This window comes from Ammospiza caudacuta, chromosome 2 (assembly GCF_027887145.1).
Source record: "Ammospiza caudacuta isolate bAmmCau1 chromosome 2, bAmmCau1.pri, whole genome shotgun sequence".
Taxonomy (NCBI): domain Eukaryota; kingdom Metazoa; phylum Chordata; class Aves; order Passeriformes; family Passerellidae; genus Ammospiza; species Ammospiza caudacuta.
Genome location: NC_080594.1, coordinates 29,138,414 through 29,154,519, shown reverse-complemented (window position 1 = coordinate 29,154,519; position 16,106 = coordinate 29,138,414). Strand labels below are relative to the sequence as shown.

Below are 16,106 nucleotides of genomic sequence, written 5' to 3'. Positions count from 1 at the left end.
CACCATGTGATGCCTTCTCGACTTTCTGAGCCACCACTTGCTGAATGAAATCCCAGCCCATGTGGCAGTGAGCAATTTTGCTGCCTGATAAGGGTAGGTCAACCATTGCTCCTTGTAAACAGAGTTAGTAGTTTTATTTCAGAACCAAGATAAATGGTAAACCTGGACTGCTGGGGTGACATTTTTACCTAGTCCTCTGATAGAAGTTTGCCAAAGCTTGATGCTGTCCAAGGCAGAGCTTAACCTAGGCTAACCAAGGCTGGTGAAATGGTAGTTAGCTTTCCACATACTGTTGTTATGGGCACCAGCTTGCTTTTTTTGCATGGTTCTTAAAGAAATTTATGTTTTTCTACCCCTGAGACCTTTCCTTGCGATCTTCACTCCTGGGTGCAGCTCTCCCCCACCCCTCTTCACAGGGGTAGTGAAGCCATGTAAAGGGTCAGAGCACCTTTTGAGGCAACTGAGGAGGCAGAAACCTGAACAGTGCTGAGCAATAGGGTAGTCTGGGCAGGGGACAGGGGGATGCTTCCAGGGACTGTGACTGGAGGTGGGGAGAAGCATGACAAGATGGATTTGCTGCCTGCAGGATGCAAAGGCTGCATAGCTGTGCTTTGCTGGGGAGGAAACGTTGAGTGAGGGAATGAAGCAATTGGACATTTGACAGAATTGTTAGAGAGTTTTCCTTGTCAAACTGCTTATTTTCACAAAGTAAAACTACCATGATCAGACTTGGACAGGGAGCTGGCTGTGCGCGAGGAGTCATTCTGTGTAAGCTTTCTGCTTGTTCCTTTCCCCACAAGCTCATCCTAAATTCATAAAGGGTTTCCTTTCTTCCTTTCTACCCTCTACATACACTTGATGTGTGCTGATTTTCAACTGATTAATTTTTCTGCGCAGCCTTAAGAACTGCACTGACTTAAGCTTGTGACACAACTTGTTGGCGATTCCTGCGTTACACAGTATTGCAGTTCCCCAACTCCGAGACCTGCCTACACCCTTTGGAGATACCTTGGTCGGTTTTACAGGAGTGCGGAATGCTCGTGTTTCCCAGGCTCCTGCATGGCAGAGTTAGGGTGGTTCATACCTTTGCAGTGTTTATACCGTGCGCTGCAGCGGTGACCAGTCCCATGCAGACCATCCCAAATATTTTGCTGTGCGCTGCCGCTGCCGTCTTCAATGCAGCTGTAGGCAGGCTCCGGAAAGAAGAAGCCCCCACGCTGCCGCGATGATCCGGAGGAGCGGTGGGGGTGCAGTCTCCAGCTCTGCGCTGGACCGCACCTCCACGCCCTGGCCCGTGTAGCATCCCTACGGATGCGGCGGCATCGGGTTGGCGGGGAAGGGGAGGAGGGGGGAACCCCCAATTTGCGCGGAGAGAGGAGGAGGGTGGTGGGACGTGCCGCTGCGCGCCGGGACGGTGCCGCGCGGGGGGTGACAGCCGCAGCCCGGCGGGTTGCGGGGGCGGCTCGGGGCCGCCAGGCTGCGCTCTCGGTCCGGCCGCCGCGCCTGCCGCCCTCCCCGGGCGACCGGGGCTTGGGGCACGGCGGAGCCTCGCCGCGAGCGGGCGGTCCCGGGACGGCGGCGGCACCACCGGCGGCGGCACCTGCGGCGGCGGCGGGCAAAGGCAGGGCTCGGCGGCCCGCTCCGCGCCCCTCGCCCGGCCCGGCATGACGCGGCGGCGCCCCGGCGGCGGCGGGAGGTGGGTGCCGGCAGCCCTGGCCGCGCTCCTGGCCCTGAGAGGTGAGTGCTGCACGGGCGGAGCGGGGCGCGGCGCCCGGCACGGGGCATCGCCCTGCGGCCGCGGGGTCGCCGCCGCCGGTGCCACGGCGGTGCCCCGCTCGTGGGGAAGTTTTGATTGCGGTCCCGCCGGGGATGCTCGGGAATGCGGCGGCGGGCGAGCGCTTTTGCAGGCAGGCGTGGGGAAGGAGCGCTGCTCTGCTCGGCTCCTTCTGCTGCCTCCGCTGCACCATCCTTCCTTCTATTCTTATATATACATATTTTATTTAATTTATTTTTTACCGTGCCGTAAAACTTGCTTGAAACTGGGCTTCACGTTATGCTCAGTTGTCTGGGCCTAGCCCCTTGGTAAGCTCACCTGTGTGGAAAACTCTGGTCTATCCCTCAGGCCCTGAGGCAGCAGGGAACTTTCCGCAGAGACGGTGACAGGCTGCTCGGAGCCCCCTGTGTCCCCCCCATCCTCTCCTCTGCCTCCTCCTTCCAGGCACACGGCGCACCGCTTCAGCTCTGAGATACGTGCCTGCCCCCGGGGACGTGGAGACTCCAGCACCTCCCGCCCCCTATAGCCCTTCCAAAATAAGGTGTGTTCCCTGGTCTCTGTGCGGAGAGGAAACAAATTGCGTATGACAGATGCTATTCACATCGCTTAGTGCATTGCCGGGGAGCACCAGGAGGTGCTGCATTAAGGGCAGCAGAAGAAACTACCAAGTGCAAGATGTTCAGGCTCATCTGTTGATCAGGTGGCAATGCCTCCTTTCAAGTAATGCTAAACTTTAGAGCAGCCCGCTTGGTTATGGTTTACAGAGGTCCACATGGCAATTTTCTTAAGGTCTGACCTTTAATGCAGACACTCGCTAAGCAGTTTTGCAGAGCTCAGCTCAGCAGTGAGCAGCTCACAGCTTTGAGATAGCTGGGCCACCTTCACTGCTGGGAAACTGGGAAACTTGCTGCAAGAGGTCCCTGAGACAGAGGGAGGACAGTAAGAAATTATGGGATCTCCCATGAGAGGACCAGAGATGTCTCAGCAAGGTCTAGATGAAACCTCCTCACAGTCGGGATATGGGTGGAGTCTGCTGCTTGGGTGGCTGTGCTGAGCTCTCACTGCCCTGCAAGGCACAGCAGGCTTTCCCCTCTACCCCGGGCTTGGTTAGAAACAAGTCTTGTGATGGATAAATTAACTTTTCACAAATGCCTCAGCCTCAAATGCACCCTGCATTCCTGTCCTCAGAAATTGTTTGGGAGTCTGAGTCTCATGCATTAACTGGAAATTGCATCTGCTGACTTCAAAGAGATGAATTATGGAAAAAAAATAAAGTTTACTAGCATTAAGTTGAAGGAAATAATCTCAGCTTTCATACTTCACACTATTGATTTGCTTTTCTTCCTTTTTCCAATTTGGAAAGCAAGTTCAATTATTTTCAGGTTCTCAGTGCTACAGGTTTTTCTTGCCTGCAGTCATTGCAAAGGTGTAAATGTCTATGGAGTTACTGGACTTGCTCCAGTTAAAGGCATATAAGTGGTGAAGTCCTGTTGACATGATGTCACTGCAAAAACATACAACAGTAATCAGATATAAGGTTAAAATTGAAGTGATATTTAATCATCCTTTTAAGCATTGACTCAATATTTACTTCTTTTTTTTTGTTGAGGGCACATGGGGACAGTGACATTGGACAGAACTAGGTGTGAAAACACCCTTTCCCATGAAATATTTATCTCCAATAGTGTAATGGTTTTTCTTGCAATTTCCTTTAAGACTTCATAGTTACCTGAATGAAACACCTATATCTCAAGCTTGGCTTTTTTTTTTTTTTTCATTTTGTCTTAGGAAAAGTCTTTAGAAGATGGTGGTAGATGAAAATAGCTGTGGTACACAGTTATTTTTGTGGAACACAACACTGCCATATTTTTTAGTGGTTCTTGAGTTTGAAAAGAAAACACTCTAAGGGATAAGGAACAGACATACACCCAGGAAAGCTGAAATTAAATTGGGAGAGTTTTTTCTAAACAACATTTGCAGAAGATTAGTAAGTGTGTTTCTACTCTGGCTTGCCAAGTATGATTAGGAAGAGTGATTTTTAAATTTTTTCCGCCATTTTTGAGATTTTAGACTGGTTTAGAAGATAGAAGAAAATGGGGGGTCATATGCAAAGTGATTCCTAAATTAAAAATAAGATTTAAAAGAAGGATCTGAAACTGTAAGAGTGTATAATCAGGCAAAATACTTAATGCCAAGAAAATGAAAGTTGTTGGGGGGAAAAAAGACTTTGGAGGTCATTTCATCATTCTCACACTTTATACCTACAATAAAATAAAATTAGACTTCATAGTGATATTTAAGTCAATTATTATAGAGCCATTTTCTTATGTTGCTTTGCAATTTGTAGAATAACAATTATCCTTTGTAGCTGGTGCTAGTTGCCCATTTTCTGGGCCTATTATATCCATGTTAATGTCCTGGGCCAAGGGCAGCATCTATGTTTTCCCTCTAAAACATTATAACCGTAATAATTTGTTGTGGCAATAATATTTTCCAAGGAGGAATCTAGGGAAAGATAGGAGGGAATTCTCTTTAGAGCTTTGAAACAAAACCTGGGATTGCTAATCAATCCTCCTATGTCTCCAGAAATAGCATCCTGCAAATTGTCAAATGTGGTAGAAATCACACATCGGGTACAGTCAGAGTGCAGAGCTGACGTGTTTTTTAACTGCATGGTGTTTGGAACCTGTGACACAGAACTGCAACAGGTGAGATTTCAGTGTGTTACAGTCCACTGCAGATGGATCTTGCAAGAGCAGGGGGTGAGGGTGCCTGGCTGTGGTGGATTAATGCAACAGCAGCTCTACAGCTCCTCACATGACTTGTTGGAGTCGCCCTCCTGTCGGTCTGAGGTTCTCACAGCTGAAACTCTTTTGGCCTTGCAGCACCCTTGTCCTACCCACCCGTGCTTCCCAGCCCTGCACCAGGTCCTCAGCCCTAGAAAGGGAGTACTGTGTCAGTCCCTTGCCCTTTCATGCTTTTGCAGTGTTTTTATGGAACAGATTGCCATTTGTGTCAAGCTGTGTGGTTTTGTGACGTGTAGATAAATCATTTTGCTCGTGACCTGACCTTGGTCCCCAGTGGTAGGCACAGATGCATTAACTACTGCTTTTTGAAGTGGGCATCGTTCCCTTATTTTGGAAACCAATTCTTTATCTCTGTTTCTTCAGTATTGCCTAAACTGCAATTTTCTTTTTATAAGATTCTGTTCTCAAGGGATCTCAGAGTGCCTCAGGAGCAGCTATATTTAGTTGCTCAGTAGTAATATGGATATACAAAGTATGGTATAAACAACTCCTTAACTTAGGAAACTTAGGAATTATTTTTCCTGCCTTCTTGCGAGAGTAGTGTTTTTATTCTTGTACCAATAGTACAGATGGAGAAGGCAAAACTCAGAGAGACCTTGTGACCCACTGAAGGTCAGTGGATGCTGGTAGTAGTCTTGAGTGTCTTGGAACAAACTGTAACCACAGGAGGATGCTTAAATTTATGCAGCAGGTTAAGCAATAATGTAATGGTCGTCTTTAGGGATGTTCACTACTAAATTGTGGTGAGTCATCTATATTTAGCAGGATGCTACTATCATCGTGCTTTTTAAGTAAAGTGCTTTTAACACAGTTTATTTCAAGGAGAAGTGCATGCACTGAAAATCTGTTCTTTGTAGTTTCCTCCTTGTGGAGCATTAATGCTGCCTTCCCTTTTGTAAGTGTTCAGAGAAAAATTTAGCTCCTGGTTGTTTAACAGACAGCAATGTAGCAAAGACAGTTCTCTGGTTATTACTACCCTGTGTTTGCACAGTTATTTATAAACATTACCTAATTGAGAGTCTCCAAACTTACTTTGTGAGGGAAGTCAGTTTGATTTACAGCATGGAAAACTGATGTGTACAGAGATTAAATTATTTTCTTGCTGTCAGGTAGGACGTTTGCCCAGCCTCTCCTTTAGAGAAGTCACAATTACAGGGCTCCTGGTCATATGCCTCCCTACTTTATTCTTGCAACTGTTTCATGCCTTGTGCACCAGGGATAAAGCACAACATTTTTTACTGTGCAGAGTGAACTTTTAAGGTTTTTTTTTTTTTTTTTTTTTTTTTTTTTTTTTTCTTTTTTTCTTTTTTTCTTAGAAGTTTTCATCTCTTTGGTTTTGGAGGTCACTTGTGTCCTGGCTCCTGCCTTTTTTTTCACTGCATGAACTGGGCTGCTCTATTTCATCAGAATTGAGGAATTTGGCTTCATTCTAAATGGAAGTGGAAGTCAAATGCTTTGATGATTTTAAAAGGAAATTTTTGAGATAAATTCCATCTTAGGACACTGATATTTTGTCTCTTTGTGGAGTGGTATTGTTATAATACAAGGAAGTACTCTAAGCAAAAAGATATTTTGATGTGAAAAGTCAAAATTTTTCATACCAAAGATACTTAAACGGAATGTTTCTACATTTTTGATTTTTTTTTCCTCCCTGTTTTTCTTTTGAAATGCAGTTATGATTTTACAAAAAATCCCATGTTTGATAAGTTTTGGTTTAGTGGAAGTAACTTCAGTAAAGCTTTAGTGGTTGCTGCTTTTTTATTTTTGCAGGGCACTTAAAAGAGATAAAAACCAACTTGCAGCAATTGGTCGTACCTGTGCACAGTCTTTGCCCATTATTTTTGCCATCTTGACACATGTATGCAAACACCATGTACACGTGCACTGCTCTTGTCCTTTCCTTATTCATTGTGCTGTAGAGCACTGTACTGAAAAAGTCAAGTTTCTATTTAAGAAATACAGCAAATATTTGTTAATATTTGTTTCTCCTTCTGGAACAGTCACTGGAGAAATCAGAACAGGACTAGCAGGTTGAGCTCAGTCCCTTATTATTTGTGCATGTGCAGAGCCACAGCTCTCCTCCTGGCAGCATAGCAGTACTTGTACATTTGCATCTCTGCATGAAGCTAATTTCAAGTGTAATTTTGGTATTATGTTCATCAGATTGCTTATTTAGGGACAAAAACTTGTGCAGTTATTTTCTCATACTCTCATGAGCCAATGTAGCTATGAGAACATGAGCTTTTGCTTCACAAGCATCAGCAGGAGAAAGCCAGCATCTGAACTCCACTTACTCAAGTTACCTCTGGGCTTTGATTTTACCAGGAATGTTGAAGCCAGGAGTGTTGTTTGTGGGGAGGCAATGACACCCTGTTTACAATCTGTGGTGCATTTCTGCAGCAGCCTGTCTAGGCAGTCCTGGGTCAGGTCAGCCCATTGGTCCCTGCTGCCATGGCCAAATCTGGATGCTCCAATGGGAGATGCCAAAACCTCCTCAGTGATAAACTGGTGTCAGACATTTAGCAAAGGGGAGTCTGGTGTCGTGTCTGTGCTACAAGTTGCCCTCGGAATAGGCTGGTGTATGCATTGCTCTGGACTTCAATGCCTACAAAACCCAATTTTCTCTTAATTTTAGGGTATGAGCACACTCCACTTCCTTGCCATAAAATGAATTAAGTCATGTACTCCTTCTACCAATGCAGAGTGAATAAAACATCCATCTCCTCCCCTTCCTCAGGCAAGTCCCCACCTTGCAAAGCAGCAGATGTAAAACTTCTCCCTTGCCAGGGGCCCGGTTGAGCTGGGCTGAGCGAGCCCCCTGGGCCATGTCCTGAGCTGGTGTCCAGCAGGGTGGGTGTGCAGTGGCCCAGGACACACCAAGCCCTCGGCCTCCCGAGCTGAGGGGCTGCGGGTGGGCTGCAGGCTCAGCTCTCCCTCTGCCCAGACCATTAACATCTCTGCCAAGAGCAAGTGGGCTGGCACACCCCTTTCTGCAGGCCCACTGGGGGGGATTACTTCCTAATCCCCACTAATTAGTTGGCTAGTGCCTGGAAGCATGAGGGTATAGTGATGTTATGCTTTTTTCATTCTATTTTTGGGTTTTTTTTGTTCTACCTGATGTATCTGTGGATGTTCCCAGTATCCTTATAAATGCATGGGCCTCTGTGATTTCTGCTGAGCTCTTGACTTGACTATGACATGGGCTAATCATTCTTGGTAGTTAATTATTGTCTGTGCTTAGGAGGAGTAAAAAAAATAAAACCAGAAAAGGAAAATGACAATATTTTCCCTATGTCTGGTCATGTTTTCTGCTCTTCAGTTATGCTAAACAACCTTTCTTTTTTTCTCTTGAAAAAACAAGCAAACACAAAAAGCCCACAAGCAAACAAAACTCCCAGAGATTTATCTGTTTCACTTCTTCATTCTCATTTGATAATTTCTTTCTATTTAACTCATCTCCAAGTTAAATTGTCCCAATTTTAACAGTGTTTGTCCATTAAGTGTTTTTGATTGATGAATGATGAAACCTTTCTTTGCCTTCTGCATTTTCAAATGTGCCATGCAGAAGTAACCCCAGCAATTCCAGCTGAGGGTGCACTTTCAGTGTTCCTGGTGGCATTAGAATACTTCCAGCGTCCTTCTTTTCAGCCTCTGCCTTTAGACACCCTGACAGCTTGCTAGCTTCTTTGACCACTGTTGTATGTTGAACAGATGTTTTCATTGAGCTGTTCACAGTGATATCAAGATATTTTTCTCAAGCGATTACATTTGAATTAGAGCCCCATGGTATATGAGTAGTTCAGATTATTCTCTCAAGTTCTTATTACTGTCTGTTTGGTAATGTTGAATTTCATCCTGCATTACGCTGCCCACTTGCTTAGCTTTGTCAGATCCCTTGGAAGTCTCTGTCAATCTTCTTTTGTCTCAGCCAGCCCAAATCACTTTGCCAGCTTCCTGTCTCTCTTCCAGATATTAAGGAATAGATTAAACCACCCCAGAACTGGTTAGAAACCTGGGGGTAATCCCTTGTAATCAGGGCCAGAGCAAGGGCGGGGGAGAGGGGCTCCCATGCCTCTGAGCCTGGGCACTGAGGAGTGGGGCAGCAGCTCCAGACTCAGCCTGACCTCAGCTGGCCTGAACCCCACTGGGGCAAGGCCAGGGGAGGAGTTCCCACACCAGGCAAGCAGGGGACAGGTCTGGCAGTGGACTGGCGTCCTGCCCAGAACAATTTAGCAGGTGCACTTTGAAGTGACAGAAAATTAATTACTTAGTACTGTCCTTTTCCTTCCAAAATTAGAGTGGATTGCAGGGCCACAAGTTCCCCTGAGCTTGGTTTGTCCCTTATTGTGTACTTTTATGGGCTTAGGGCACTGGGCTGGTTTAACCAAACACTGCTGACACTTCCAGTTAGCCTGTAGCTCCCTTATGAAGAGCACACCAACTTCAAGAACCACCTGACCTAGCAAGAGTTTGCTGGTCTTTGCTAGTTACAGCCACTTGAGAAAATTTTCTTCAACTGTTCTGCACTTCTGGACTTGTCTCTTAAATGTACTGAAGTGATTGGGTTTTGGCTTTTGCACTTGGCCTTCAGTTTTGTTTTCAGTCCTATCTACCATTTTATGAGGTAACTGTTTAGACTGAATCACTTCTTGTTTCTGTTGTTTGGCCATACAGTGTGTTCTCTTGCTTCTCAGCAGTTTTTTGTTTAGAGCACTGAGTACCTTCTCAGTGATGATGCTGAGATTGCTTCCGCACACCACTGTACAATGTAACAATTTCAGTTCCGCTGCTTTTGGAGTTAGGCTGTTTTGAGCCTTTCTGCTTCTAATTGTTTTTTCTAACATGTAAGAGGCACAATGCAAAATTCAGCTACTGTGTTTCTCACAGGGATGTTAAATTTTATTGTGTAGCAGTCACTGTTACTTTGTATCTTTAGATCATTGCAGGGTTTTAGCTTCTAAGTGTGCTGGGACAGGTTGTTCCAAGTCCTACCTACGCTCTTTTAGACGCTGCAGAATTGTAGCCTGCTGTGACTCTTAGCTAATTCCTGCACATGTTGCTGAAGTCACTATTTTTTTCTGTTTTCTTTGACTTTGTTCCTTTGCTCTCACTCCACACAGTGCAGTTGATGTTCTTTACCTGATCAGGAGGCTGTTGGGAAATACAGGTTGCTTTAGTGAGAGTTTTTTTTAGTTAACTTTTCTCCCTTTTCAGCCTTAGCTATCTAGATGAGATTTGTATATCACCCATTCTGCAGTTTGATGTCTCTGCTTCTTTACCCACACTGGATTTCCAGGCAGGGCATGAGTCTGTGACGAATTCTACAGCTGTGGGCACACAGATTGCAAGGCATGTTGGACACTGTGTTGCTTGGTATGGCTGCAAAAAGAGGTAGTTGCATCATGTTGCAGGGACTGGTTCACTGCATTGAACCCAAAGTGCTTCTTGGAGATTTTGCTCCAGCTCCACACCACCTGCTCTGACCTGTGCTCCCATGTGGTCTATCAGCATTAGCTGCACTCCGGAATGTTTGGTTTGGAGGTCATATCTCAGCAAATGCAGCCCTGCTTCTTGGTAAAAGGGTCCCTAGGATTTCCTGCATGGAGTGCATCACTCACTCTGCTGCCTCTCACTGCCTGTGGCAGTGAAGGGCGCCTGGTGCTCCCCATGACCAGAGAAGGAGACAGGGATGGGGGGAAGACGGGTTGCTTTAATGGAGCAGAAGATGATGGAGGGCTTCTGCAGGGCATTGCTGAGCGTGTGTGATTTCTGGGCTGCTTCCATAACTGTGTGGTTCATCTTCACTGTTTGATGGGGTTTATTGCCTGAACATCTCCATGGCTTGTGGAGCTGCTCATGTGCAGACCTGCTTGGCTTTCTGACTATGTGAGCTAGTGACTCGGAGAGGTTGGAAGGACCTTGGCTACTTGGCAGAGGGACAGAATGGCCTCAGTCTGTCTGCAGAAGTGTCATGTCCTTGGCTTGTCAAGGGCAGCCCTTCCTTTTGCCCCTGAAACAGCTGCTGCGCCCTGGGCCCTTATTACGGGACTCATCCGCAATCAGCGCCTCCCTCTCTGTGCTGGAAATGCCTCAGACAGGGAGAGCAGGCTTGTGCATCTCAGCTGCAGGAGCTGCAGCAAGGCTGTGCTTTGCTTGTTCTTTGGGGAATGCTCCGGCTAGCTCTCCTGTAGCTTTTCTGCATAGTTTCATCTGTTCTTGCTGCTCTCGCCCTTATTCCCAGTGGCTGTTTTGCCTTTTTTTTTTGCCTTTTTTTTTTTTTTTTTGCAAGACTTCATTTCAGCTGCCACATTGACAGCAGTTGTCTGTTTATGCACAGAATAGGTACAGCACAGGCAGGCTTCCCCCACCCCCTGGTCCCCATCCTCCAGCCCTCCTGCATTACGTGCCCCGTCCCCCACAGGTTCACCCTCGCTGGGAGCTCCAGCCCCGAGCCAGAGGGCTCACAGCGAGGGCACCGCTGCAGGTGAAGGGGGGGAGCTGAGGCATCCCACCGCCACCGGCTTGTGTTGCATCCTAATTGCAAATAGCCCTTCCGGCGTCAGCAGTTTGTGGGAATAATTGACAGGAGGTGCCGGCGAGGTGCTGAGTCAGAGAGAGGTGTGCTTGCCAAGGCACTGCAGCAGAAGGAGTCCGTTCGCCTCGTGTGGAGGGAAGCCAATGGACGGTGGGTTTCCTAGCTGCCTTTTGGGCCTCTTTCTTTCCTTGCTCTGAGGCTGCAATTCAGCAGCAGTGATGCTATGCATGTAAGGGAAAAACCAGGGGATCGGGGGAGCTCTTTATTTTTTGCTTTTTCCTTTTTTTTTTTTTTTTTGGCTGAGAGCACTGGGATTAGGGGATGTGGGCTCCATTCCCACCTGCTGCCACTGGGTTTCTGTTCTGTCATTTCTGTGCTCTGAGCAAGCAGAGGGGTAGAGAACACATGTTGGGGGATAGTGTCGAGAGAGTGGCCCTAGTGACAGATTGATGTCTCCTGGGAGAGGAAAAGCAGCATGTGACATCCTCAGCTGGGCAAGGGGGATAGCTATGCAAGCCGAAAAAGCTGCGAAATAAAATTACTGAAAAGGTGTTCTGTCCTGTCCTTCCTGAGGGCTATTTCTGCTGCAGTGTCCTACCATTTATTTGGGGATTTGAAATTACTCGTTTGACATGCAGGAAGATGAGTGCTTGTCCTGTACACATCTAGCACCTGATGGACCTCCAGGTCAGGCTCGTGAGAGCTTTGTCATTTATTCCTGACCTTTTTGAATATGGCTAACATCCATGTTTATACCACAGCTGAATCTGTCTCAGAGGTCTGTACTCTTTCCTTTTTCTTGCTTCAGGGTGACTTCAGTCGTCTTTGTCTTTCTTCCTCTCTGTAGCACAGGGTACCTTTTTCCTACCTTGGACAAAAGTCAGTATTTATTTCACAGTGATCTAAATATATGTGTCTGCTGTGTGCTGCTTTTGTAGGGAGAGCATACTATTTTTGCTTTTAGTAACCACTTTGTGGAAAGAGATGAGGAGCATGAAGACAGAGGCCCATGTATTTTTCACAACCCTTCCTCTCTATGCTGTGCTCTGCCCACCCACTTTTTTAATGCTAATCCCTGTATAATCTTTCTCTTCACTGACTCAGGTAACAGCCCTGTTATCTAGATCACCATGCAGCTGATGGGGAAAACTGAGGCCCTGAGATGAGAAGTGCTTTTGCCATGGTCATGCAGGACTCCCATGGCCAACGTGGGGTTGGAGCCTGCATCTCCTGACTGCCAGCCCATGCCTTCTCCACTGGGCAATGCTGCCTGGCCGCTGATTTAATCAGTGGCCTGCTGGATACTTTTCATCCTGAGTTTTTGTGGCAGTGGCTCATGGGTGGTTGTCGATTCTGAGTCTCTAGAGAAAATCTGCAGCAACTAAATCAAATGCAGTTCTTCCCTCATCCTTGAATTGACCATCTTCATGATGAATATTTTGCTTGGGGCCCCCAGAGGGGTGGCCCTGGGGTCGCAGGTGAGGGGACTGTGTGTGCAAGGTATCTGTCCTACTCACCTCCAGCTTGCTGCCTATTCACATGCTGGGTGCAGTGTGACACTGGTGGCAATCTTAAATAATCTGTGCCTTCAGGACACTTTGGAGGCAATCTTTCCTGACTGGGTTCTGCTGCAGGATCAGCCAGGGCTAATCAGGATCAGATTAGGGCTGGTTTGGGAGGCGCAGGATGGTCTGAGCCGTGACTGTCCTGCCTTCAAGTTCTGTTTCTGTGTGAGTTTTGCCCTGCATGGTGGAGATGTGTTAGCCAGGGCACTCCTACAGAGAAGAGTGAGTCTGGTCCTCAGGCATTGTGAAGTATTTTCTTCACTGCTTAAGGGAAGCTTGGTTTCCATTGGGTCTAATGCAGCCCTTCTTCCTTACCCACTCTCTACCCATGGCGTGGCTTCACCCTGAAAATAGAAAAAAATAGAGCATTGTCTGTTACAATTGGGATTTTATAAGATACCTATGGGAATTAAGCACACAATTCCCTCAGGTTCTTTTTAGACAGCCTAGCTGATGTGAATTTATGTTGGCAATAAGCAAGAGTGGAAGCAGTCCTGTCAGCAGAGCCACAGCTATTTTCCTTGTGTTTGATGTAGAAACTGCTGTGGTAAAGCTTATTTAGCTTTGAGGTTTGTGTCTCAGGACCTGGCACTGGAGCCTTCAAGAGGTGTCTGGTGCGAGAGGACCCCATGCTCTTGCCTCCTCTGGGGGTCTTTTCAAGCACTCAGAAGGTCTGTGGAAATACCAGTGTGTAATAACACCGTGTGTAGGGCCACAGTGCTGGGCTGGACAAATGCACCTGACATCCACTGGGCCAAGGACTGAGCCTGCTATGAGCCAGTCAGAATGATGAAACTCTGCCAAACCAACTCTTCCTTCCTTTCCAAGGTGTAAAACCGTGCATGGATGGTAAGGAGTAGCATTTAATTGCAACTCACTGCAATTGAGATAATTGAGAGATTCTTCTGACAACTGCAAGAATCCTTTTTTATTCTCTTTCTCCACAACCAAAGAATGACAACTTGTATCAGTTTTCCACAAATGGAGAAATTCAATGACAATCATTGTACTTTTAATTAAAAATAAACAGTTATGATATAAGATAATAAAACAACTGCTGGAGATCAAACAAGCTGTGGAATATAGCTGTCACTTAGAACAAATCAGGACACAAACAAGAAGAAAAACCTTCCTTCATCCCTGGTAACAAGTGAGAATCCTTTCTGGGATTTTGTTTCTGTGGCTAAAATAATTTTCATAGTGTAATTTAGGTTTCTTTTTGGAATTTGCTCCTCTGGCCATATAGCCAGGGCACAGCTGGCAGCTCTTCTTGCAGCTGCCGGAGGGGAAAAGTGATTCAGGTGGGGATGCTGCTGACCCTGTGATCCAGTGCTGGCCAGAGGGTGCCAGAAGGTCACTGTTGTCTCCTGCCAGTGATCTGCTTCCAGCTTCTCCTCACCCCTTTCACCTTTATGAAAATGTTCACTGTGTGAACATAAGTTGATAGACACAAAGGAGTGTCCACCTCTAATTGTGAATTTATGTGAAATGGGCCCAAATTTTGGAAATCTCACTAAATTAGTGAACTATGTAAGGCTTCCATTCATTTTGGCTTTGCTCAGAGTACAGCTTGGATTATTCTCTCAGATTTGAAGAGTGTTTCAGCCTTGGAGCTCAAAATCAACTTAGAAGCTAAAATCAGACTAGGTCTCCTTAGCTTAGCTTTAAAAACAGAAACGTATTACACTCAAAGTCCATTAAAGCCAAAAGGATGTCTTAATGCATGTGTATATATATATAATATATAATAATGCACATATAACTGTACAGTCAAAATATAGCAGCACTGGGAAATGCATAAGTTAATGATGCCTTATTATGTATCCTGTATCATTTATGGCACGAATCCTGTATCTTTTATGGCATGAATTTTATAGTCTAAGTGGTAGTAAGATTAGAGGTAGGTGAATAATTTATAGCAAATAATTTATTTAATGAATTCCTCTTCCATTTCTATTTGAAAATTGTTTGTGAACATCCTGCGGTTTCTTTGCATTTTACTTATTTGAAATTACTTACTGAATAGCTTCTACAAATAATATTTGACATGCCACATGTTCATAAGAAGGTTTGTTGTGGTTTTTTTTAACTGTTTCCTAAGAAGGAGAGCAGCATTTCAGCTCCAGGTTTGGTTGCTCAGCAATGATACAAAGTGAAAGTTCATGCCATAGTATTTCACTATCCTGACAGCTTAAAGTAATTGCTGGAATTAAGCAGTTTCTGAAATGTATAAAGAATTAGCTATTAATTTTTAATAATTTTTCAGACTGTTTGTGGGGATAGGCAAGTTCAAAACTCACTTTTGCCAGTGAGTGCTAAAATTGCTCAAAATGTGTTACTTCCTTGTACATTTACGTCACTAAATTAGAATAGCTGCAGAAATGAACAGAATGCTCTAAGGTCCACAGTCAGCAGTGTGCTGTGCATATGCCTGACTTTAGGCATATTCCTGAGTAGATGCATAAGTGGTAGAGTGGCAAATTATGAACTTCAGCATATTTTTAAGTGGTTTTCTGAATTAGGGACCAAAATAGAGAACAAAGCAAATTTATCTTTCATGAAAGTGAACATACAAGAGAATTCTGTTTCCTTATCTGCAACTACAGGGTACTGCATCTTTCAGATGGGGAACGTGGGGGAGTGATGATATAAATGTTGAATTAAGTTGCAGTATTCCTGATTTCATCCAATACAAGGCAGTTTATTTGAAGTTTCTCATACATGTCACTGTGCTTTTCCCCCCCCTTAAATATTGCATGAAATAGCATAAAGAATTGAAAAACAAACAAACAAAACCTCAGTCATTAGTTTCATTTTTTTTATTTATATCTTCATCTTTTAAGATTTCTCAGATTTCAGAATATTTTCCATGTACTTTTATTGGCTTATCATCCCTCTAAGAAAAAATTAATTTGGAAATATTAAATAATGCTTGACAAAAGTAATGCAAATGGTCCATCACAGAAAGAAGAATTTTCTCTGGGTCTGCAAGGCCTAGGTGTGAGTTACTTTAACATCTTAAAGAACAGCTACAACAATGTCAGCTGCTGAAGGTCAACATTTTTGTGTGCAACTTTTGTGTACATTGTGGAAAGCAGCTTCTGAAGCTGTGTGAGACACCCTTCAGCTCTGTAACACAGGTGATGCTTTGTTGGCCTACCTGAAGGCACATTTAAACAGTTGTTTTTTTGGGTCTGTGAACCAGTGAGATCTCATATTCTTCCTGTTTGTGTCTTTGGGCTGACCTATGTGGGGTTGCTTATGTGTAGTAGAGGGTGGGACATGGCAGTGAGTACCTCACCTAACATCATGAACCCTTTTCTTCTGTCAGAGGAGGGCTGGGTGCAGGGGCTTTGTGTCCCAAGGGAACAAATGCTTCTGGGCCACAGGGCCCAACTTACTGAGTTGAAGTTGCTATCAGAAGA

At 45.3% G+C, this 16,106-nt stretch overlaps 1 protein-coding gene across 2 annotated transcripts in view; it reads left to right on the top strand.

The window, feature by feature from the left end:
* IGSF11 (immunoglobulin superfamily member 11) overlaps positions 1-16,106 on the top strand; it is a 125,603-nt gene that overhangs the window by 20,174 nt on the left and 89,323 nt on the right. The window contains exon 1 of one of the 2 annotated variants that reach the window (XM_058799929.1): positions 1,665-1,737. The exons of the other annotated variant lie outside the window; for it this stretch is intronic. Within the exon in view, the coding sequence (XP_058655912.1) occupies positions 1,665-1,737 (73 nt within the window). Of the gene's footprint in view, positions 1-1,664; positions 1,738-16,106 lie in introns of those variants that run through there. 2 annotated transcript variants of the gene reach the window in all.